Genomic DNA, 24136 nt, shown 5'->3' with positions numbered 1-24136 from the left:
ACAAATTTGTTCAAACATTCACTGCTTTAACAAACTTTCCTGCAAATATAAAATTATTTACGGGACCTTATCCATGTACAGATGCCATGTTGAGCATTACGAGAAGTCCCACTCAAATCAGTCAGTGGACTGTGGACGGTCTGCTCATTTATAACATCTGTGGGCAGTGGTGGCTCAGCGGTTAGAGCACCGGGATATCGATAACAGGGTTGTGGGTTCGATTCCCGGGCTCGGCAAGCTGCCACTGTTGGGCCCTTGAGCAAGGCCCTTTACCCTCTTTGCTTCCCGGGCGCTGGAGTTGGCTGCCCACCGCTCTGGGTGTGTGTGTGTACTCACTGCCCCTAACACATGTGTGTGTGAGTGTGTGTTCACTACCAGATGGGTTAAATGCAGAGGACACATTTCGCTGTACACTGTACAGTGACAAATACGTGCACCTTTACCTTTTTTTTTTTTTTTACATCTCTGGGTTATAAATCTATAAATCTTCTATAAATATATCTACTTACTTGAAGATCTTCCCTTTTACACTCCGTGTCCGTTCATGTGACAGACAGCAGCTCAGTATGTGTTTTCACTGCAGCTCTGCCTCCTGTAAAAAGTAGCAGCAGCAGGAAAAACTGTATTCGACACTGTTATGGTTAAACTGTGGCTGTTAATCTGCGGGTCACGTAAGTTCAGAACCTATGATCCTACACTGGTAAAAAGAAAAAACGATCCATGCTGAACTTAATTCCTTGGAGGTTCTTCAGTCTGAAACTGTGGAGGAACCTCTAAAGGTGCTTTGAGGAACCTTCCAGAAAAGGTTTGCAGAAATAAAATGTTCCTCAAAGCACGTTTAGAGGTTCCTCCACAGTTTCAAACAGAATAACCATCAAATGTTCCTCAAGCATCTTAAACTTTTACCAGTTTAGTTAGGGCGAGAAACATGATTAGTCACCAACTAATTGTTGCACCAGTAGGCAAGATGTTCTTTTAATGAAATGAAACCCTCTGCTGCCTCTTTATTGATCATGGCCAAGGAGCTCTATTTTGACTTCATCAGTCCACAGCACTTTTTCCCAAAACCTACTTGGCCTGTCTAGATGTTCTGTAGCGAACTTCAGACTAGGGCTTGGCGATATGGACTTTTATCATGATATACATGATATTTAGCACAGTGCATGTAATCACAGACTAAAAACATCAGTAGCAACAGATTCTTATAAACTACTATTCAGATCTTCTCCTGTACTGAATACAGTGATTTATACTCAACATCTGCTGCTCTTCATCTAATTAAACCAATCTAATTACACTGTTAGTAATGTTAGAAACCTGCAGCTGATCAGTGTTAATTAAAATATCATCATATTGCCCAGCTCTACTTCAGAAGTTGAGGTTTGTGATGAGGTTGCAGGCAAAATTATGTTTGTGCAAGCAATGCTGCACAGTGGAACAGTGCACCACCCTCTAAACTCAGCCAAACCTTCACCCTGTTTCTTGGCAATCATATAGGGGTTGATTTGCCTGTCTTACCAGCATATGAGCAACACTCCTTGTATAAAGACTACTTATCCTCCAATTTCATCTTGACTTCCACAATTTCTCATAACTGCCATGTCGCCAGAACGCTCCACACTGTAGAAACCTGAAGCTAAAAAAGCTTCTTGTAACCATCCCCTACCCTGTGGGCCTTTAGACAGTTCTTGGGTAGTTCTTAGAGGATGACAAAACCCCACATACACAAGTAGAACGTAGCCTCGTTGCTCGTCTTTGTCTCCATCCCCCTGGCCACGTGACCCAAGCTGGCGTACATTACAGCTCTGAATAGCACTAATGGGGAGGCAGCCTTGTGTTTCAGTTATCAGCCAAAGCCACGCCTGCTCTCTTCTCACTCCTCCTGAGAGCTAACCATTAGATAATTATGAACTTTGACCTCACGGGCCAGTTGGAGAGGGGTGTAGTAGTGGTTGTTTAACATTCATACTCTGGCAGATGGAGAGCGAGCAAATGAGCGAGGGAGAGAAAAAGAGAGAGAGAAAGGGACAGATGGATGGATAGAGGGGAGGGGAGGGTTTGAAGAATTGGGTTGGGGTGGTAGCAGCCTTTGTCTTTATGCTTGTTCGGTACGAGGAGGACAGAGGCCTCTAAAATCAGCTGAACCCTCCTTTTAGAAATGGGTCACACTCGATTAGGGCTGCTTAGAGTTCGGTTAATCTGGCCAGTGGGCTTAGTAGGGGTGTAATGACATACAGTAGCGTGCAATAGAAAATAATAACACAAATATAACTGGGCTGTAATGGTTTATTTGCTCAGAAAAGCCCTTTTTTTTATAAATACAAATAATATTGATTTAATAAGCAGTGTTTTAATGTGTGTGTTAACTCAGGTCAGTCCATAGACTGTTCTTAGACAGTCCTTAGATCCTTAGACAGTTGCTTAGAGGACAAGCGAACCCCACATAAGCAAGTACAGTGTGGCCCCATTGCTCGTCTTTGTTTCCATCTCCCTGGTCACGTGACCCAAGCTGGTGTACATTAAAGCTCTGAATAGCAGTAATGGGAAGGAGGCGCATGCACACACACACAGCTTGTCTAGTCCCTCTAGAGAAGTACTGCCAATAGAATAGGACTCTCTGGAGCCGATACACTAGATTAACCTACATGGGACATGGGCTAGAGGGGTATAAAGCCCCCCAGAATTGAGCTGTGGAGCGGTGGAACTACTTTTGGGATGAGGTGGGGCGGTGATCATCATCCAACATCCTGACCTCACTAACGCTCTTGTCACTGAATGCTGAAGCAACATTGCTTCTCCAAAATCTACTAGAAGGTTTTACTTCTTTCCTGGACAGTAGAATTTACAGTTACTCCAACAAAAGCAGGATTAACTTTTTTAATGACCTTGGTTTCAGAAGAAACAATATATGAGCAGGTGTCCCAATACTTTTGTGTATTTATGCACTGGGCTTCCTCCAAAGAACTTTCACAGCAATTGTTTTCTAATGTGATGTGAGTGTGAACACTGACTGCTCAGATTCCCAAAACACAGACCCAGTACTGTGTGGTTCTACAGTTGCTATAACCTGCCACTAAAGTAAACCCACTATAGCCGACTGGATCTTTGATGCTGTAAACTGGTGGAGATGGAGGAGGAGTTGAATGTGTGCTGAAGGTGATTTGCATGCAGCTCAGGGCAACAATGGGTTCGATTCAGGAGGAATTAACACAGATTTACAGCAGATCCAGTTTTAGCCGTTGCAGAACTGTGGGAAAACAGTATTGTGCTGTTCAGCTGTACAGAAAGACCCGGTGCAGTGCTGAAGGCCTGTATGTCGGGCCATGCGCCAGTTCCCCGCCAGGTGTGGGCTAGAGGGGTATAAAGCCCCCCAAAACTAAGCAAACTTTTAAACAGAAGCATTTAAGTACTTTAAATTGCACCCATTGGTGCTGACTCTGAAGGCGAATGCACATCATCATCAGCCGGAGTCTGAGGGAGCACAATTGGCCGGCCTCTATCTGGGTGGGTAGATAGCGCTCTCTCCCCTAGTCACGCTTAAGCGATGTTGGCTTGCACAGCCGACTGTTTGCTAGAGCAGTGGAGCTGAGGACCCGGCACTTTCCTCGGAGTGTGTCGGCTGCCCGGAGATGCCGCATTGGCAGCAGTTTGAAAAGAGGCGGTGGCTAAAATACCCAAAATATATCATTTAATATATATTTTAGATTATACTTAATATACATGAAGTATTTTTATTTATATTTTAGTTGTATTTATAATATTTATATAATATTTATAAGTTTAAAAAGATTTTTAAAAAATATACATTTATGTTTTATTTATTTATAATATTTCTGTTTTTAAGTATAAAATAATAATAATGTAGGTAAAAATACATGTAATTATTTTATTCATTTATTAATTATTTAGTTAATTTTGATACTGGCAGATCTGGTTCCCCATACTGTGTCTTATGCACATATATGATGAAAGACAGTGACAGAGGTAGATAATGAGCAAAGAAAGGAAGGGAGAGAGAGAGAAAGGGATAGGGATGGAGGGGGTGGCAGAGGGAGAGCTGAATAATTGATGCTGATGGCAGACCCCTCTTCATGCTGCTGCTTAATAATGAATGAATCGTCCTGTACGCGTTCAGCAGCTCCCCCACCCCTCGTTTGTTCCGCTTTTGCATAGAGTGCCCACCTCCACCCAACCCTAATCACTGAACACTCGCTCCAGTGTGTGAGCACTAACGAAAGCTCAGCCACTTGACGAGAGTCTTGGAGTACGAACAGCTTGAAAACAATGCGCCCCAGATTTGGGCAATTCTTTGGCTTTACTGCTGAACAATTAGTGGCGAGCGTGAGGTGATAGCAGTGTTTACAGCTGGTAATTTACACTGCGCTGACGGGTTTGGAGTGGTCACAGGGCAGCGTTCTGCTTTCACAGTACAATAGTCCTTTTACAGACTTACGTAGAGTAGAGGTTCCGAGACCAGGAGACCGCCGGCAGTGCTCACAGAGATCCTAAAAAGTCTTATAGTGGTCTGGAAGTGGATTGAAGGTCTTCACTGTTAAAAGTATATGTTCCTTAAGGAACCTTTAAGGTGCTTGGAGGAACCTTTAAGAAAAATGGTTCCTTGAAGGTTCCTCCACAGTTAAAAAACTGAAGAACCTTTGAAGAAGTTTCATAATTCATAAACGATTACAACTATTAAAGGTATTTGGTTCTGAGAGGATATCTAAAAACATAATTCAGAGAGGTTCTTTAACCAAAAACTGTGGTCAGAAATAGGGCTGTCCCGATTTGATCCAGTGGATCCATATTTTAATGGATCAGGAATCGGCTATTTTAATCCCAGTCCAGTTCCGAGTCTCTGTTTTAGCCACAGGGCTCAAAGCGCCATTTGGTGTCCTTAAGGCACCTTCCTCTGTTTTTAAACCAGCACTGAAGCACCCATTCAGAACCGAGTGGAGTGAATGCTAATACACATTCACCCACAATAAACCAGTTATTACACACCAGCAGACCAACAACAACAGATGTCATTCCAGAGTGTGGACCACTACACATACACACACACACAGACACAAGAAGTGATCAGACTGCAGTGTTGTAAATGAGTTGGGAGCTGATTGGTCAGGGAGGAGAGTCAGACTGGATTATAAGATATTAAACACTCGACTAAACTAAATCAATCAGTCCAGAATGTCTAATTATAGAAACTTAAGAAAGTATTCAGTCCTGGGTTATATAGTATTGGTTTAAGAAAGTATTCAGTACTGGATTATACAATATAGGGTTCAGAAAGTATTCAGTACTGGGTTATACAGTATAGGGCTAAGAAAGTATGCAGTACTGGATTATACAGTATAGGGTTAAAAAAGTATTCAGTACTCGGTTATACAGTATAGGGTTAAAAAAATATTCAGTACTGGGTTATACAGTATAGGGTTTAGAAAGTATTCAGTACTGGGTTATACAGTATAGGGTTAAGAAAGTATTCAGTACTGGGTTATACAGTATAGGGTTAAGAAAGTATGCAGTACTGGATTATACAGTATAGGGTTTAGAAAGTATTCAGTACTGTGTTATACAGTATAGGGTTTAGAAAGTATTCAGTACTGGTTACACAGTATAGGGTTAAAAAAGTATTCAGTACTGGGTTATACAGTATAGGGTTAAGTATTCAGTATTGGGTTATATAGAATACGTTAAGACAGTATTCAGTACTGGGTTATGCAGTATAGGGATAAGTATTCAGTACTGGGTTATACAGTATAGGGTTTAGAAAGTATTCAGTACTGGGTTAAGGAAGGGCTGCCTCCAGCCCACACTGCCTGGACATCACACAGGCAGAGCTGATGGCTCTGACGGCTGACAGCCGGTACAGGCGCCATGTCCCCGAGCGATCTGAAGAGGTGAGCGAGAGAGGGAGGGAATGAGTGACAGGAAGAAAGAGAGAGAGTGCAGCTTGACTAGACATTAGCCTTTCTGGATTGTTTTAAACCACAGTGGTCATTGTAATCTAACCAGAACCGAGGTCCAACCCTAACCAGCCCTGCCTGATTAGTCATTGCACCAGAAGGCCTTGATTGGCTGAATGAGGGGAGCTAGATTTGGTTTATAGGTGAAAACCACCATCAACACCCCAAATCTAGTCTAGTTCTGGTGTTTTTGCACTGGAGCTACAAGGCTAATTGACACTACATGGACAAAAGTATTGGGACACCTGCTCTTTCATTGTATCTTCTGAATCAAGGGTATTAGGACGTTTGTCCTCTGTGATATCTTGGTAGAGACAGGCAAATTGTGTTGTGCTATTAGTACACGTCAGATTAACCCTTCAACATAATTAAAAAGTGACAGAGGAATTAGTCAGCTATGTTTGGATGCCTAAAAACATCACTCTACAACTTCTGAAAGTTCTAGATACATGCCTGGCTGTGAGTGTGCACAGTAGAACATACATTTCAAATAACATATGGAATATATGACTAGATTCAACATGTCTGTATTTAATCTACAGCAGCCAAAAGTAATCAAATGCACCAGCATTAGCTTAGCACTAACTTTTTTTTTTTTTTACATATATGGCACTGCATTTCATTGGCTTGTACTTTCTTAATGGCAATAAAGTTGAATCTAATCTAATCTAATCTAATCTAACTGATAGTGTCGTTCTAATAGTCATGGTTCACTACTGATTTAATCCCATATCAGGATGAGATGGCTGATAGAGATGTGTACTGTATCTACCGTTTGATAATATGACTTTGAAGTTAAGCACTCCTTTGAAACCTATTGAGATAAATAATGGCAGCAATTACAGTAAGTGCACAGATAATAAAGCACAGGTGATAAACCCAGCATAAACAGCTGCTACACAAACTGTACCGCAGTGTGTACTAGAGGCTCGAGCTGTACTGTCTTAATGGGTGTATACAGATTTTTTTCAATGCACAAAAAATTTCCCATATATGCAAATTAAGCTAAAATTGGTGATGCCACAACAGAAAACAATGCATTCATCTATCCAGTCTACAGCAGTTCAACACCACCCACTGTTGTTTTAGATTAAGGAACAATACACTCAGGCAGCCAATCAGAACTTATGAAGAAGCTTATGTATGTGTGTATATATATATTTATATATATTGCACTTGTGCTGTGGTTGCTAATGAAAGCTCTCAAGAGCAGAATTGTAATTATTATTATTGTTTTTTTTAATGTGAAACTATCAATTACAGTCATTTCAGACTCTTTTTTTACAGCACTCTTTAGGAATAATATCATATATCAGAATCAGATTTATATGCCACATATGTTCACACACACAAGGAATTTGTTTCCAGCTGTTAGTGACTCTCTAGTGTTAATAATATACAGCTACTCTACATATAATTTACATACAATACACAATACACAACATACAGAGAACAATGCACAGTACACAGTATACATAGACTATACGAGGACATTTCTGTACAGTGTTATTTACAGACTAGCAGTATGCAACAATATACAGCTGAAATATTGTGTAATCACAGCCGTGTACACATGTGTGAAATGAGTAATGGTGCAGTAATGCAGTAGCTGTATGATAAGAGTGATAAGAGTTTATCAGTAATATCTGAGGCCTGTAGCTGATGATGGTGATCAGCTGTTGAGGATGGTGATGGCCTGAGGGGAAAAACTGTTCTTGTGTCTGACAGTCTTATTGGACATAGTTCTGTAGCGTCTGCCAGACGGGAGCAGCTGAAAAAGGTTGTAAACGGAGTTCGAGGAGTCCGTAATGATTTTCTCTGCCCGGTTTCTGAAGGCCTGAATGGAGGGCAATGAAGCACCGACAATTTTCTTAGCTGTCCTCACTTTTCGCTGCAGTCTGTTCCTGTCCTGCTTTGTGGCTGTGCTCCAAACCAGACAGTGATGGATTCAATGACTACAGGGTAGAACTGCATATACACACACATACGTCTTAATGGTACAGTAACAAAAACAAAAGCTAATTTATTAATTAACTCTGAGGGAGTTAATTAATAAAGAGAGGTTGAAAAACCATGAATCAAGACTAAATTTGGTTAATAAGACATTAGTAAAAATGCCCTAGAATGGAAACCTGTATTTATCATGTAATTTTTTAACAATAACAGTTCAGTAGATGGAGATGACAAACTGTGAACCTCCACTTTGCTGTTCCTCCTGCAGAACCAAAAACAGACCAATTCCAAACCCCCAGTCTTGACTTATTGTATTTAGACCCCAATTTCACCTGCTACTGAAAGCCGCTCAATGGTAAATACAAGGGCTACTTCAGGAGAACATGGAAGCAAAGCTGAAAAGGCTAAAAGCTAACACTAGCTGATGGGATAAAGCAAGTGGGTGCTAGAAGACTGTTAGGATAAAGGCTAGAATCTCTTAAACCAGCTAACTGCTCTTGTTACACTGCTAAGAGCAATGCTAAGATTAACTATACTATGCTATGTAGCTGTTGTGAGCTGTCTCAGTGAGTAAATGTTAACCAGCCAATCAGAGCAGAGCCCATCATAAAAGAAAAGCTCTGAGATAAAATAACAGGGTGGTAAATAGGCTGGTGAAACCATATCTGAGCATTTTTCACATCAACCAAAGTCACACACTTATTATTATTTACTATTTATACATCAAACCTCAACTTACATACTCAATATTGCATATTGAATTGCATTCCATGGCAATTTTAATGAACTTCTAATATAAAGAATACAAGAAATCTGTAGGATACGGGTTCTGGAAGTGAAATTCTTCACACAGAATAGTCGTGTCTCACAGGCCTCAGGCTTTGTTTTGCACCCAAAGTAAAAGTAGACCCACTCCACCAATTAACTGCCTGTGTGTCAGACTGAGCCGTGCACAAAGCAATCAGCACAAAGCCTGAACGCCGCACTGCAGCTCTTAATAAGTGCCTGCCAGTTCAGATAGCCTTACCTGCCAATCACAAGGGATTATGGTACATGGTGGGCAGTGGCCACTGTCTCAGACTCCACCCACTCTCACCTCACTGTGAAGCTCCAGAGAGTCTCAAAGGCCCTTTACAGCATCCCAGGGGGCAAACACAGGGGTCTCAAATTGGACACAGGTCCACTGTAGCCTAGTGGCTCTTTGTTTGAGCCACAAAAGAGAGAAAAAATAGTCGCGAGCTGGTTGTGTTTTTTGGCCTTGGCATGCTAGGCCCTGTGATTGATATGGAAATTCATATGCTCTTTTTTTTGGTGATTATGCACTTGTGCTGCGTTTGCTAATGAAAGCCCTCAAGAGCAGAATTTTTATTGGGTTTTTTCTAATGTGAAACTATCAATTACAGTCATTTCCAGACTCCTCTTTAAGAGCACTCTTTAGGAATGATATCATAACAACAAACATTATATTATATAAGATTCTTTATTATTATTCATAAACTATATCATGCGCTACTGTGCCAAAGATTTAGTCACCTGTGAATGACAATTGGAATGACAAGATTCATATCTGGTCAGTAAGTGTTCATCTCCTCAGTAAATCACTGATATTAGAATAAACACTAATAATAACACTCCTACAGAAAGTGGTGATGGTGGAGGTTCTCCATCACTGTGTTCATCATTAGAACATCTCCAAAGTTCTCCTCATGGAGTCTAGTGTTATTTAGAGTTCTCCTCAGATCAACACCTGGTTTGGTGGTAAATCAGGGCTTAATGATGGTAAATCAGGTGAGCTGCTGCTGCTGCTGCTGATGGAGTTGAACACATCCTCCACGCTGTGCTGGCTGGACTGGGGTCTGGCGTCCAGGAGAAACCTGGAGGAACCGAGCTCTGTTCTTCAGACTAGGCCTATGTCCCAAAGTATTGGGACAGCTGCCCATTGAAACGAATAAAAAAAATAGTTTACCCTGCTTTTGTTATTTTGGAGTAACTGTCTCTACTGTCCAAGAAGAAAGGCTTTCTAGTACATTTTGGAAGAGCATTGCTGTGTGGATTTGATTGCATTAACAAGGTCAGGATGTCTGGGTGATGATCACCACCCCACCTCACCCTTAATTCAGTATCCCAATAGTATTGGCTGGAGCACCATCCATCATTCCAGAGAACATAGTTCTTCCACTGCTCCACAGCTCAATGCTGGGGGGGCTTTTTACCCCTCTAGCCCACACCTGGCCCACATTAGACAGCATGATACCAATAGGTTCCGGTTGATCTGCTCCAGAGAGTCCTATTCTGTTGGCAGTACTTAAAGTAGGTGAATGCATTGATTAGAAGGGGTTTCCACAAACATTTGGACATGTAGTGTATATATTGTCGTACAAAAACCTGGATAATTAGAAATGCAATGGAAGTCAATGTAAGAAGATTTTATTCCAGGTAATTTTGGAGCATTTCTATTGGTCCATTCGTAATGCAATTTTGGCACAGTTGGCAAATTTGGCACATTATCGGCATAAATGGCAAAAAATATATTTTTGTATTGCTTTAATTTTAGACTAAAGATTAGATTTAATTCTAAATGCACATCATTTAGCCAAGCCTTTAAATGACTCTGTTTAAATGCATTATCTCTTTGTATGAATAAAAAAAACAACAAAAAAAAAACGTCTCTTCATAAATCACTAAAGTTGTGGTAGTCGAGAGCCTGAGGGCAGCTAAACACATATCACACATGTGCAGCCTGCGTCGCCTCGCCTGTCTGTTCTCTAAAGGATAGAAGAATTCAGAGCTGATCTAATCAGAGCTGATTTGCAAACATTAAGCACGGATTCAGCAGCCGGTCAGGATAATTGGAGGATAATTGGCTGGCTGACCTACACTTAGAGCTGGGCAATATGACGATATTTTATCGTGTCGTGATAAATTTTGTTATCGTGATTCACAATATGATTCTTTAAGCATTTGGCGGAGACTGTTAGAGCTTAATAAACACTGATCAGCTGCAGGTTTGTAACATTACAGACAGTATAATTAGGCTGGGTTAATTAGATGAAGAGCAGCAGATGTTGGATCTAAATAGTAGTTTATAAGAATCTGTCGCTACTGATGCTTTTAGTCTGTGATTACATGTACTGTGATAAATATCGTGTATCAAGAAAAAAGTTGTGATATAAATATTGTGATATATTTTTCTACCATATCGCCCAGCCCTGCCTGGACCTTAAAAATAAAGGTGCTACAAAAGGTTCTTTGAGCGAGGTTTTAGAAGAATATTCTTCACATTCTACACATCTCCATGACACACAAGGTTCTTTATGGAACCAAAAGTGGTTCCAAGAGAAGTCCTTTCAAGAACGCCTCACTTTCATTGGTGTAGAGTGATGTTCTTGATCAACTAAGGAATCGAACTTGTGGAAGGTGGTGTTGTATATGTGGTGGTCTTGAAATGAGGGGTGTTCAGGTCAGTTCCTGGAGTATTGCTGTGTATCTTGGCAGCGGAAAACACAGGAGGAGCTCCACTGACTGAAAACAGTCTAGACAGACATTCATCAACAGACGTTTGTTGCTATCTCGGCAGTGAATTGTCAACACAGGCGCGTGCAGCCCGACGCTCGTACCCCCCCCCCCCCACACCTCCCCCCACGCTTTACACCACTGAAATAGCAACCCGCCAAGGTCAGACAGACCGCACCTGGCTCTTAAAGGTGAACGGCGAGAGACACGCTAAAATAGAAACCTAGAGTTTTGATCAAGGACTTTTGCAGTGTATATACACTGGCTCCTTTCAAGAAGTCCTTCCAAGAACACCTCACTTTCATTGGTGTAGAGTGATGTTCTTGATCAACTAAGGAATCGAACTTGTGGAAGGTGGTGTTGTATATGTGATGCTTCCTCAGACCAGACTACGTTTCTCCAGTCCTGTGCAGTGTTGGTGAGCCTGTGCTGAGCCACTGCAGCCTCAGCTTTCTGTTCTTAGCTGACAGTAGAGGAACTTGACGTGGTCTTCTGCTTTAGGAGCCCTTCCTGCAAGTCCTTGAACATTTTGTTCATTCTGAGATGCTTTTCTGCTCACCACAGAGTGGTTATCTGAGTTACTGGAGCCTTTCTGTCAGCTCCAGCCTGTCTGACCATCCTGATGTTCCTTATTCAACCATTCTGAATAACTCTAGAGACCGTTGTGCTGAAAATCCCAGAAAATCTGCAGTTTTGGAAATTCTTAAACCAGCCAGTTCGACACCGTCAGCCATACCATGCTCAAGATCACGGAGATCACATTTCCTCCTATTCTGAGAGAACTGTATCTGCATGATTTTATGTGTTACACTGCTGCCATGTGATTGGCTGATTAGATATCTGCAGGTGTACAGGGGTTTAAGACAGTTTAAGACTGAGGGAGTACAGAGGGAGTGTTCAGAAAGACAGCTCACTTCATCTTATGATCATGACCGTTGTTCTGTGACTCTTTAGAGAAACCGAACCCTGGTGAGTCAGTGGCTTCAGACTGAAGCTGTCATGTGGACAGAGGTGGCAGAAGGCTCCCCCAGGCTGCTCTGAGAGATGATTTAATATTATCTGGAGGATGGAGCTCTTTGGTTTTCGGGTGCTGAAATGTGGTCAGCCCCAGGGTCTGCTGGCCTCTCGATGAGGTGTCCTATTTCTAATGGCTGTGGAGGAAGCTAACCGCAGCGACTCTGATATTCAATCTGGGAATTCTATATCCATTATGTGCAGTGTATATCCAGTGTGTGTGCGTGTGTGTGTTTTTCTTAATAATAATAATAATAATAATAATAATAAACAATGTCACTTTTTACACATATAACACACACACACATACATATATATATATATATATATATATATATATATATATATATATATATATATATAGTACAATCTATGTATATGTACACTAAAGTGGTACTACTACTACTATAATAATAATAATAATAATAATAATAATAATATGTGATTGTTTAAATGGAACCTTTTACATATAAAAAAATATATCAAATATAATATTGGATAACAATTCTTTTCATAGACAACATAGATACTACCACTAAACAAACTGTTTGTTTTTAATCTATTATTAATATAATGTCTGTGGAGGAGGTAATGTGTGTGTGTGTGTGTGTGTTATTTTCTTTTTATTATGATGATGATGATGATGATGATTATTATTATTATTATTATTTTGAATACTAAGAATAACTAATAATAACTATTAACAATATTTTATTTCATATAGAAAATTGGTAAAACATTATGTTACTTGTAAGAATGATGTATAATATGTATAATTATTTACATATATAACAATCATTATTTACATATCTACTACTTCTAATAATAATAATGATAATAGGAATAAGAATAGTATGTTATGAGAATTAATGAGTACTGATATTTATTAACATAATAATAATAATAATAATAAAGACATTAGCAGCAAGTCCTGTAAGTTGGAAGATGGGACCTCCATCAGCATCAATTAGCATTGGGCACCCATGACCCTGTTGCTGGTTCACTGGCTGTGCTTCCTAGGAGCACGTTTTGTAAGGTACTGACCACTGCATACCGAATTGTGGATTTGAAATGAATGATATTACTTTATTCTCAGATGTTCTACAGCTGTCATGGTCATGTTAGTGTCATCTACAGCTCTGTTTAACATTCTGTAGACATGTAAAGTCCTTAATTGTTGCATTTGCAGCCTCTTTGCTTCATATTCATTATTTGAAACCTATTCAATTAAACAGTAGTAGAGTATAGTGGGATAGTTATAGACATTGATCTGCAGCCACACTGGGTTTCTATTATAGAAAACATTGATTCCACCCTTTTGAAGGGTAGTGTGTGTGTTCTCAGACATGGAACCAACATTAGATTTACAGCATTTAGCTGACGCTCTTATCCAGAGCGACGTACAAGGTTACTCGTATTACAGAGGAGGGCCAATGTAGTGTTAGGAGTCTTACCCAAGGACTCTTATTGGTGTAGCGCAGCATAGTCACCCAGATCGGGAATCGAACCATAGTCTCCCACATTGGCCACTAGTGGTGTTATCTGTTGCACCACACCAACCACAACCAACATGCATTTATTTGCAAATATGAGCATCACGGACCCTGTAGCTCTACCGTTTACCGGAGGGGTGTAATCTCTCCTGACGCTTTGCAGGTGCTTCGGCTGTCCGTCTCGGGCTAATTGAAAAGCCGTCAGGGCCTTTCGTCATTTATCAGTGTCGGTCACGCTGATGCTGCTGACACGCTTGCCATCGTTAAAGGAGGAGGTTGGGCAAACAAATGAGGACAGTCAGTGCTATCAGTCACATACACACACACACACACACACACACACACACACACATACATGTATTCCCTCCCACTCACTTGCACAAGACAGTGTGACAATAAAAGTCTTGACAGATGAATTATGAATGCTCTTCAGCTCCTTTGAAATGCGCTTCACATCAGCTGCGGCCGCATTAAGCCAGGAAGCCATCTGACACACCGTCAACACAAATACACGGTTCAGTCACACAAACAGGACTGGCAAACACACTCCGTGGCTGTTTTTTTTCCCCACTGCAGGGCCAAATGGTCACTAAGACCATGTAGGTTCGGCCCTGTTAGACTGGTCACGGGTTCTTTTTCCATTTCCAGACCGTCGTCTGGTAATATTTATGCAACAGTTTCGTTGTTCAGTCTTGCATCACAGCTACAAAGGCTATCTGAAGCCATAATTCATCTGTAAGCATGGTGTAATCTGCATAAATCACACTAGTCTCAAACCACGCCAAGGAGGCCACTTTATAGATAGATGTACCGTTGGGGTCCACTTTCATGTCTACCTGCATCAGCAATAGGATGTCCACAAACTTTTGGACACATAGCGAACATAATACCAAATGTGGACTCCTCATACAGGACCTCATCATTGCTGGGGTTTTGGCAATAGGACACAACCCAGTTTTAAGATTTTTCCATTGAGACTGTCACAGTTCATGCTCCTGCATTTCCCTCCAGTAATAATAGGTACATCTGGCCAGCAGCTGCCACTCCTGCCCACCCTGAGCCATTAGTGTCTCGCTGCTGGAGCGCTGCTTTAGTATTCCAGTCAGGTCAGACGCTAGCTGCAGCTAGTGGAGCCTGATCAAGCACAGTATCTGACTGCAGAGGCTGAGCGCTGACTGATCTGGCTTTGTCAATGGCGTTGAGGAAGCTGCAGAACGTTTGCTGGACCAGGAGTGATTTGTTAGAGCCTGAGGTTTTAGCTGGGCTTTTCATTGCTGTAAGGGAGAGATGTTTAGCTCTCTGATGTGAAGGCAGTTGGTGTAGGCGAAGGTAGCGCTGCTGGTATTGATTCGGCTGTGCTTTGGCCAAGACCTCCGGTAAACAGAATGCGCTTTGGGGGGAATCATTTCTAACCAGTATTCTTCTTTCATATACACCCTTAAAAATAGAGGTTCCTGGATGGTTCTTGGCCTGGATAGACATTTCTAGGAAAATGTGACTGGAAGACATTAAGAAACACCAAAGTCATTATTTTTAGAAGATATAAGTTCATCTCAGCCATAACATTCAAAATAACCACCTCCATAATATTCTGTAGGCCCCAGAACAGCTCTGACCCATCACTGCATGGACGCCACTACATTTCTGAAGGCATCCTGTGGTGTCTGGCACCAAGACTAACATTAGCAGCAGATCATTTAAGGCCTGTAAGTTGTGAGATGGGACCTTCATCAGCATCATTGGGCCTTGGGCGCTCCCATGACCCATGAGTCACTGGTTTGTCCTTTCCTGGAGCGCTTCTGCTAAGTTCTGACCACTGCAAACCAGTAACACCCCACAACATCTGCCTGATGTTTGGAGATGATTGACCCAGTTGTCTAGAACATGACAGTTTGCTTCTTGTCAGATTGCCTCGGATTCTTACGCTTGCCCATTTCTCCTGCTTCAACACCTCCATCACCTTCAAGAACTGACTGTTCACCTGTTGCCTGATATATCCACCTCATGACAAGAACCATTGGAACCAGATCATCAATAATGTTCACGCCACCTGGTTTTAATGTTATGACTGACAGGTGTGTGTTTAATATTTAATGGAAATCTATATTAAATGTCTTCCAAGACATTCCTTCCCTGAGTTTTGGAATCTTGGCTGTAGGTATCTGCATGTCCAAAACCTTAAGTCGAAGAGATGTTGGGTTATGCAACAGGACAATGACCCAAAGCACATGATAAATCAACTAAAGAATGGCTGAAAAGGGTCTGTGTTTAAGAGTGGCCAAGTCAGAGTTCTGACCTTAACCCTATTGAGATGCCTCCTCAAAGTTGTGCAGATCTTATTTGCAGCTTCAGGATATGTTTGGTGGAGGTACACATTTAATGGGGATCTGCATGTTATTTATATATATATAAATTCAATTCAAAAGTCACAATAGTCTCGCTATTGGCAGTGTGGAGAATCCCCAAATACTCGTCCTCTAATAAACGTCCACATTTGCCCTGCTCTCGACCTGCTCGGAGGCCTAATCACAGGGAACAGAGGCTGGAAGAGTTTATAGAGTTTTTATAGAAAGACTGTAACATGGCCAGGAAGATGTAACTGGCGTGAAAGTGTGTAAAGCCTCTCACTGTTATGTTGCCAGTGTCAGTGTTCTGATAAAGAGCTACTAATGTGTGAAGAGTCTCTCTGTCTGCCCTTTATATTTAGGGTTGCAGTAGAGGCTTCGTCTTTAATCCCCTTCAGTTTCTTATTGCCATATCTCTGGGGTACTCAACCTTTGTCCAGTAGGTCATAAAAACACCATTATATTAGGTTTTTATGTCTATATTTTTCAGTTCTATTCTAATGGGATAGATTTCACACTTGTAACTTGTTTAGTAAAAATAATAATAATAATAATTATAATGTTTTTTAGTTTACCTGTATTTAACCATGTTGTTAAAAACAGCCAATAGAGAGGAGATACACATATACATGTATGCAAATATACTTGTCTTGAGGAAAGTGTCAAATTTGTCAAATTTAATATTTTATACATTTTTAAAATCTACTTTAAAAAAGTTTTAAAATTAGCTGTTTTTTTTTAAAAGTTAGCCCTATTTTTGATTACCCACCTCTATGTATTTTAGTTGTGGGGCAGATAGTTAATGTGACACATGCTAAGCCATTTCAACTGAAATGACACACAAAAAACAAAAGACAAAAGCAAACAAACAAACAACAAATATATATATATATATATATATATATATATATATATATATATATAGACCTTGCCGTGTTTAGAGGGAAAAGAACACTGGACACCAAAACCTCCTCCCAGCTGTGAAGCATGGTAAAGGGAGCATCAAGGTTTGAAACGGCTTTGCTGCTTTAGGGTCTGGACACTTTGCATTAATTGAGGGAACATTTTACAGGAGAATGTAAGAGCAGCGTCCGTAACCTTAAGCTGAAGAGATGTTGGGTTATGCAACAGGACAATGACCCAAAGCACACGATAAATCAGCTAAAGAATGGCTGAAAAGGGTCTCTGTTTAAGAATGGCCAAGTCAGAGTCCTGACCTTAACCATTATTGAGATGCCTAAATTCAATTCAAAATTCACTTACTTTTTCTAGCCTGCACTGTGGATGTTTACTCAATGTTCTCAATGAAAGATATATATAGTACAACTCTCTAGGTTAGCAAATCCAGGTTAGGTCATCACTAATTAGAATATTTAAATCTAAAAACTAGAGCCCTTTGAATGATACCATCTGACCTAAATAGATTGTGTTTACAACCTATAAATAGGCTTTGGGACATTCCCTCTTTGATCTATTGTTACTGTATTATTATTGTAAGTACTGTAGCATGTTCTCATAGTCCCAGAGGGGCTGGTGGATGCTGGTGGTCCATTCAGGTCATTAGCTGGGCTGGTCAGTTTGAATGCCAGTGGGTGGGTTGTGTCTGAGGGGGCTTTTGTCTGAAGGTCATGAGAGTGTGAGACCACAAGTTGGGACTCACACCAACACTGGGACAAAGGTCAAAGCGGTTGCTGACCCCTTGTCACTCATAAGGGGGATAGGACTGTGCAATAGGACAGTTATTGTTATGTGTACAGTCATGTTTTTCAGATAGAAAGAATGTCCATTACATTTGGTTCCTCTGGCCTCACTCAAAGAACCCTTTGTAGAACCTTCATGTTGAAGAAGTGAAGTGTAGGATAATCACATGACATTAGCGAAACCATGTGTGCATATATGGGTTAATGGCTGCATGTTCTATGAGCATGCTGCTTCTCTAGTGTAAACTAAACAAAAGTATTGGGACACCTGCTCATTTGCTGTGTATCTGTAATCAAGGGTATTAAAAAATTGTTGGAGTGACTGTCTCTACTGTCCAGGGAAATCATTCTATCAGATTGTGCAGCATTGCTATAAAGATTTGATTGCATTCAGTAATGATCGCAGTAGTAAGGTCAGGATGTTGGATGATCACCACCCCACCTCAACCACAACTCCCCAACTCAGTATCCCAAAAGTACTGGATGGAGCACCACCACCATTATCATTCCAGACAAAACAGTTCTTCCACTGCTCCACAGCTCAATGCTGGCGGGCTCTAGCCCACGCCTGACATTAGACAGCATGGAGCCAATAGGTTAATCAGGTTTATCTGCTTCGGAGAGTCCTATTCTATTGGCAGTACTTCTCTGCAGGGACTAGATAAGCTGTGTAACAGCAACAGGTGACACTTAAAGTAGCTGAATGTGTTCACTAGCAAGGGCGTCCACAAACATTTGTGCATATGGGGTAAGTGAGCTGATGGAAACCAGTTTGGTAAAGATGTAGGTAGCGCTGCTTGCCCTTTTTTTTGCCCCCATGGTGCTCTGTCTCACTCCAGTCAGTCAATTTACAGCTTCTCTCTTTCTAACAACACACACAAATACACTGCATGGCCTGGTTAGCCTAATGGGCAGCTATAATCATCACAACCTCTTTCTTCATTTGCCTCCACCCATCCATGTGTAATGAAAAACAAACAGTCATGACTGCATTCGAGGGTGGCAGCTATTACCATCCAGTGCACCGTGATGTCGTAGACTTGTGTTTTTGTTCCTTTTGTAAATGAGTTAGCCAGTCTAAACTGCTGACAAGCACTGGCAAGGCAGCCTTCCTGGGGACACCTGTAATGATGAAGATGTTCAGTAGGAAGGAGCCATTGCAGTTGGAGTAGGAGGGCTTTTTTCTTGCTGATATTGAGAAGACTGGAGACTTTTGAGGTGCACGCTCAAACAGGTAAAAGGCCATTTCTGCTTACGTGGCACGTGGCGTCTTTGCCTTTACAGTCCTCACTGTGTTACAGATAAAGCTTACAAAGAAGTGCATCCAGAAAGTGTTATCCAGAAACCAGTAAGCACCAGTTCAATGATGAACCAAAGAATCAGAGCTTGGGATGATTATTGGAGAAAGGAAGAGTCATGAAACAATGCTTGCCTTCTTTTGGTGGTCTTGCACAACAACTGTGACTCATTCGAACATTCTTAGGTGACATCACTCCACCAATCACTGTTGTCTCTGGCACCAACATGACTTCTTATCTTATATTTTTCCAGTACTCCCAGTACTGAAACATTTTACTGGAGAAAATAAGAGCAGCAGGCCATAACCTAAAGCTGAAGAGATGTTGGGCTATGCAACAAGACAATGACCCAGATCACACAAGTTCTTCAGTTTGTTACATGTGGGCCTAGCATCTCAAAGCGCTTCTCAAACTGACCTACTGAACTGAACTGCACTAGTTTATAGTATCACCAATACAATAGGACTCTCTGGAGCAGATAGCCATGAACATATTGCCACCATGCCTCACGACAGGCATGGGCTAGAGGGGTATAAAGCCCCCCAGCATTGAGATGTGAAGCAGTGGAAGAACTGTGTCCTCTTGGATGATGGTTGGTGCTCCACCTGATACTTTTGGGATACTGAGTTGGGGAACTGGGGATAAGGTGATCATCATCCAACATCCTGACCTCACTAATAACGCTCATGTCGCTATATGCAATCAGATCCTCACAGCACAGTTACTCTTTTTAAAACCCTTGATTTTGGGAGAAGCAGTGAATCAGCAAGTGTCACGATACTTTTGTCCATATAGTGTAAATCTGTCATTTTGGGAGGACTAGATATGAAACTGGGTGTCTAGACCCTCTGGGTCCAATCAAACCACAGCCAGTGATCCATGTCCTTTCTTTCCAGAGACACAGTGTTTATTTTAGCAGTAGTAAGGTTGTGTGTTTGTGCTGAGGTTATAATGAGGCTGTGAGTGATGGGTGGAGTATAGGGGAGTGCAGGCGGCTGCACTGTTTGCGATTCAGTGTCGCTCTGCTGGTCTCTAGAGCGTTACATTTCTGCACTTATAGCCACAGGGCGTTCTCAAGGTGCTGCTGAAGCGCCATGCACTTTCTTCAGGAGCTGGAACATCGCAGAAGGAAAAAACACATTATCTACGCTTCTTTAGACTGTAGGTTCTGGAGGGCAAGGGGTGTAGCCGAAGTGAAGGCAGACACAATCCGATTTCATAACCAGCGCTTGATATAAGATGGGCATAGTAATACAATAAGAATGGTTAAGATAAGAGACCCTAAAGAACCATGAACACTAGATTGCTTTGAGATTCGGCTGTGCAGTCTCCAGTTGCTCCAGGGTGGAAAATCATGAAAGCATGTTGCGAACACATAGCCCAGACTGTGGATCTTGAATCCTCACTCTTGGAAATCATCTATCCTCACAGCAAGAAGCACATTTCTCCTGCTATGGGAGAGATGATTGAGAACATCCTCTCACAGTGGAATCTGTTCAACTATGCCGTGCTGCCACTGGGCAGCTCTCAGTGCTTTGTTTTGTTGGGGCAGCGCACAACGTTTACGATACCCCATAAATCCCTGCCGCTCGCAGTCACAGAGGGACAGCTGTGTGTAATTTGCGATCGATTCCGTTTGCGTGCGGGCATATTATGGCCATAAATCTTGCAGCAGGGCAGTTCTGATTGGTCAGAGTGACAGTAAACTTCCTCCTTTCAGACAGAAAATGAATGGATGGGCTCAGGGTCAGCAGCAGAAATGCAGTGAGCTCTGCTTCCACGGAAAATGGCAAATTTGATTGCAAGCTTGAAAACCTGATAGACGGTACTGTTAAAAGCTAAACACCATCATTCTCAAATACCAACCCTCTCCACCAGACACCAGCATTCAGCAACAAATAACCTCATTCTTCAACAAACATCATTATTCTCCATCAGACACCATACATTTTCAGCAAACACCATCATTTTCAAATACACACCCTCTCCACCAGATACCAGTATTCCCCTACAAATACCTTAATTCCCCACCAGACACCAGCACTCCCCAACTAATACCCTCATTCTCTACCAAACACTAGCATTCCCCTAAAAATACCTTCATTCCCCACCAAACATCATCGTTGTCCATCAGACACCACAATTATTCACCAAATGCCAACATTGTCTAACAAACATCATTCTTCAGCAAACACCATCATTCTCAAATACCAACCATCTCCACCAGATACCAGTATTCCCCTACAAATACCTTCATTCTCCAACAAATACCTTCATTCCCCACCAGACACCAGCACTCCCCAACTAATACCCTCATTCTCCACCAAACACCAGTATTCCCCTACAAATACCTTTATTCTCCACCAAACACTAGCATTCCCCTACAAATACCTTTATTCTCCAACAAACATCATTGTTGTCCATCAGACACCATTATTCTTCACCAAACACCAACATTGTCTAACAAACATCATTCTTCAGCAAACACCATCATTGTCAAATACCAACCCTCTCCATCAGACACCAGCATAGCCCTACAAATACCTTTATTCTCCAACAAATACCTTTATTCTACACCAAACATCGTCATTCTTCAGCAAACACCATCATTCTCAAATACCCACCCTCTCCACCAGACACCAGCATTCCATAACAAATACCTTCATTCTCCACCAGATGCTTGTATTCCCCTACAAATACCTTTATTCTCCAACAAATACCTTTATTCTACACCAAACATTGTCATTCTTCAGCAAACACCATCATTCTCAAATACCCACTCTCTTCACCAGATACCAGTATTCCCCTACAAATACCTTAATTTCCCTACAAATACCTTTATTCTCCACCAAACACCAACATTCCCCTACAAATGCCTTAATTCTCCAACAAACATCATCGTTGTCCATCAGACACCATAATTCTTCACCAAACACCAACATTGTCTAACAAACATCATTCTTCAGCAAACACCATCATTCTCAAATACCAACCATCTCCACCAGACACCAGTATTCTCCAACAAATGCCTTCATTCCCCACCAGACACCAGCACTCCCCAACTAATACCTTCATTCTCCACCAAACATCATCATTCCTCACCAAACACCAACATTCTCAAATACCAACCCTCTCCATCAGACACCAGCATTCTTCACCAGACGCCATCATTCTACAACAAATACCACACTTTGCCACCAACCACCACAATTCTCCACCAAGCACATTCTCCAACAATATTAACATTCGCCACTGAACACCATAATTCCCAAACAAATACCAACATTCTAGACCCTACACTATCATTCTACATCAAGCTCCATCATTCTCCATCACAACCCATCATTCTTTAAACACCAACTCATCAAATACCTACGAACTCTAACAAACATCTATATTTTCCAACAAACACCAGCACTCTTCAACAAATGTCGGCCATCTCTTACAAGAACCACAGTGCATTCTTCAGCAGTTACCACCATTCTTCACCAAACACCAACAATCCCCAACAGACAATGAAATTCTTCACCAAACACTGAACACCATCCATCACCAACACCATGATTCCCCATCAATTCTCCATGAATGGAGAACAATAGCTACATTTTACAACAGTCACCATTCATCAGCAGTGTTCACCAAAATATCCTCATTGTTCAGTAAACACCAGGATTCTCCAAGACATTTTCCTATTACACACTCTTATTTTTTCTTTGATGATGATTTTAGTGAGGGTTAAACAGGGTTGGGGATGGGTGTCCTAATTATTTACCTACATGAATGACCTGTTTCATCTTCCAGAGTAATGACCTACAGCTAAAGCCTGATGCTTTGTCTTGCTCTTGTTGACAGGGTGCTCTGAGTGCTGTATTAAATGCCTGAGTGGGATTCCCTATGCCTCTCTCATCGCCACCATCCTGCTGTACGCTGGGGTGGCGCTCTTCTGCGGCTGCGGACATGAAGCTCTCTCTGGCACCGTCACCATCCTGCAGAACTACTTCGAGGTGGTCCGATCACCAGTGGATGCCCTGGATGTCTTTACCATGTGAGTACGGACCGTTCATGTAAAGTATGACCTTACAATAAACACAACACACATGGTTTGGGCCAATACACAGACCAGCCATAACATTAAAACCAATTACATCGGCAATACAATAGCACTGCACAGACCAGTGAGGATGGCTAGACCACTGGGTCACAACCCCTCAAAAACATCAGGCAGGTCTTGTGGGGTGTTCAGTACCTACCAAAAGGTCTCCAAGGCTCTCCAAGGTCTGCCCAAAGCTCACTGATGCTTAAGACGGTCCCACCTCACAACATACAGGACCTGAAGGACCTGCTGCTAACATCTGAAGGTGTCTAGATACCACAGAACAACTTCATAGGTCTTCATAAGTCCATGGGGACCTATGCAATACTAGAATTAGACCTTTGTAATTGTAAAGGGAACAGTGGGAACATTGGGAATGATGTGGGAACAGTGTTATAATGGAACAACTGTCTGTTTCTTTAGTTCAAACCCCCTTAATATCAGTAAGTCATTAAATGGGATTTAATTATAATGTTATTTAATCAAAAATCTACTTTTTTGGAAATATTCCATTTAATGCTCTACGTGTCCTTTAAATTAGTCTAGGCTACACTACATCACAAGGGTAAAAACGTTCAAAGTGGCCTATTTTCATAAACCACCTGCTCTATAAAGAGGAAGGTGGCTTTAGGATGTGTCTCTTTTGACACAGAAAATGAGAAATGAGGGTATTTTCCTGTACCAGGCCACTGCGGGGTCGATACCTCTGCTGGCCCAGTTACACGGCCCACTGCAGCCGGTCCTCAAGCTAACACTGCAGC

General features: G+C 41.6%; 1 protein-coding gene across 1 annotated transcript in view; it reads left to right on the top strand.

Annotated features, from left to right (window-relative positions):
• The window catches only part of gpm6ab (glycoprotein M6Ab), a 61355-nt gene that overhangs the window by 23842 nt on the left and 13377 nt on the right, over positions 1-24136 (top strand). Inside the window, exon 2 of the mRNA XM_072678577.1 lies at positions 23135-23327. Within this exon, the coding sequence (XP_072534678.1) occupies positions 23135-23327 (193 nt within the window). The remainder of the gene's footprint in view (positions 1-23134; positions 23328-24136) is intronic.

The sequence above is a fragment of the Salminus brasiliensis genome, chromosome 4 (assembly GCF_030463535.1).
Source record: "Salminus brasiliensis chromosome 4, fSalBra1.hap2, whole genome shotgun sequence".
NCBI lineage: Eukaryota > Metazoa > Chordata > Actinopteri > Characiformes > Bryconidae > Salminus > Salminus brasiliensis.
This window is presented reverse-complemented; position numbering and strand designations above follow the sequence as displayed.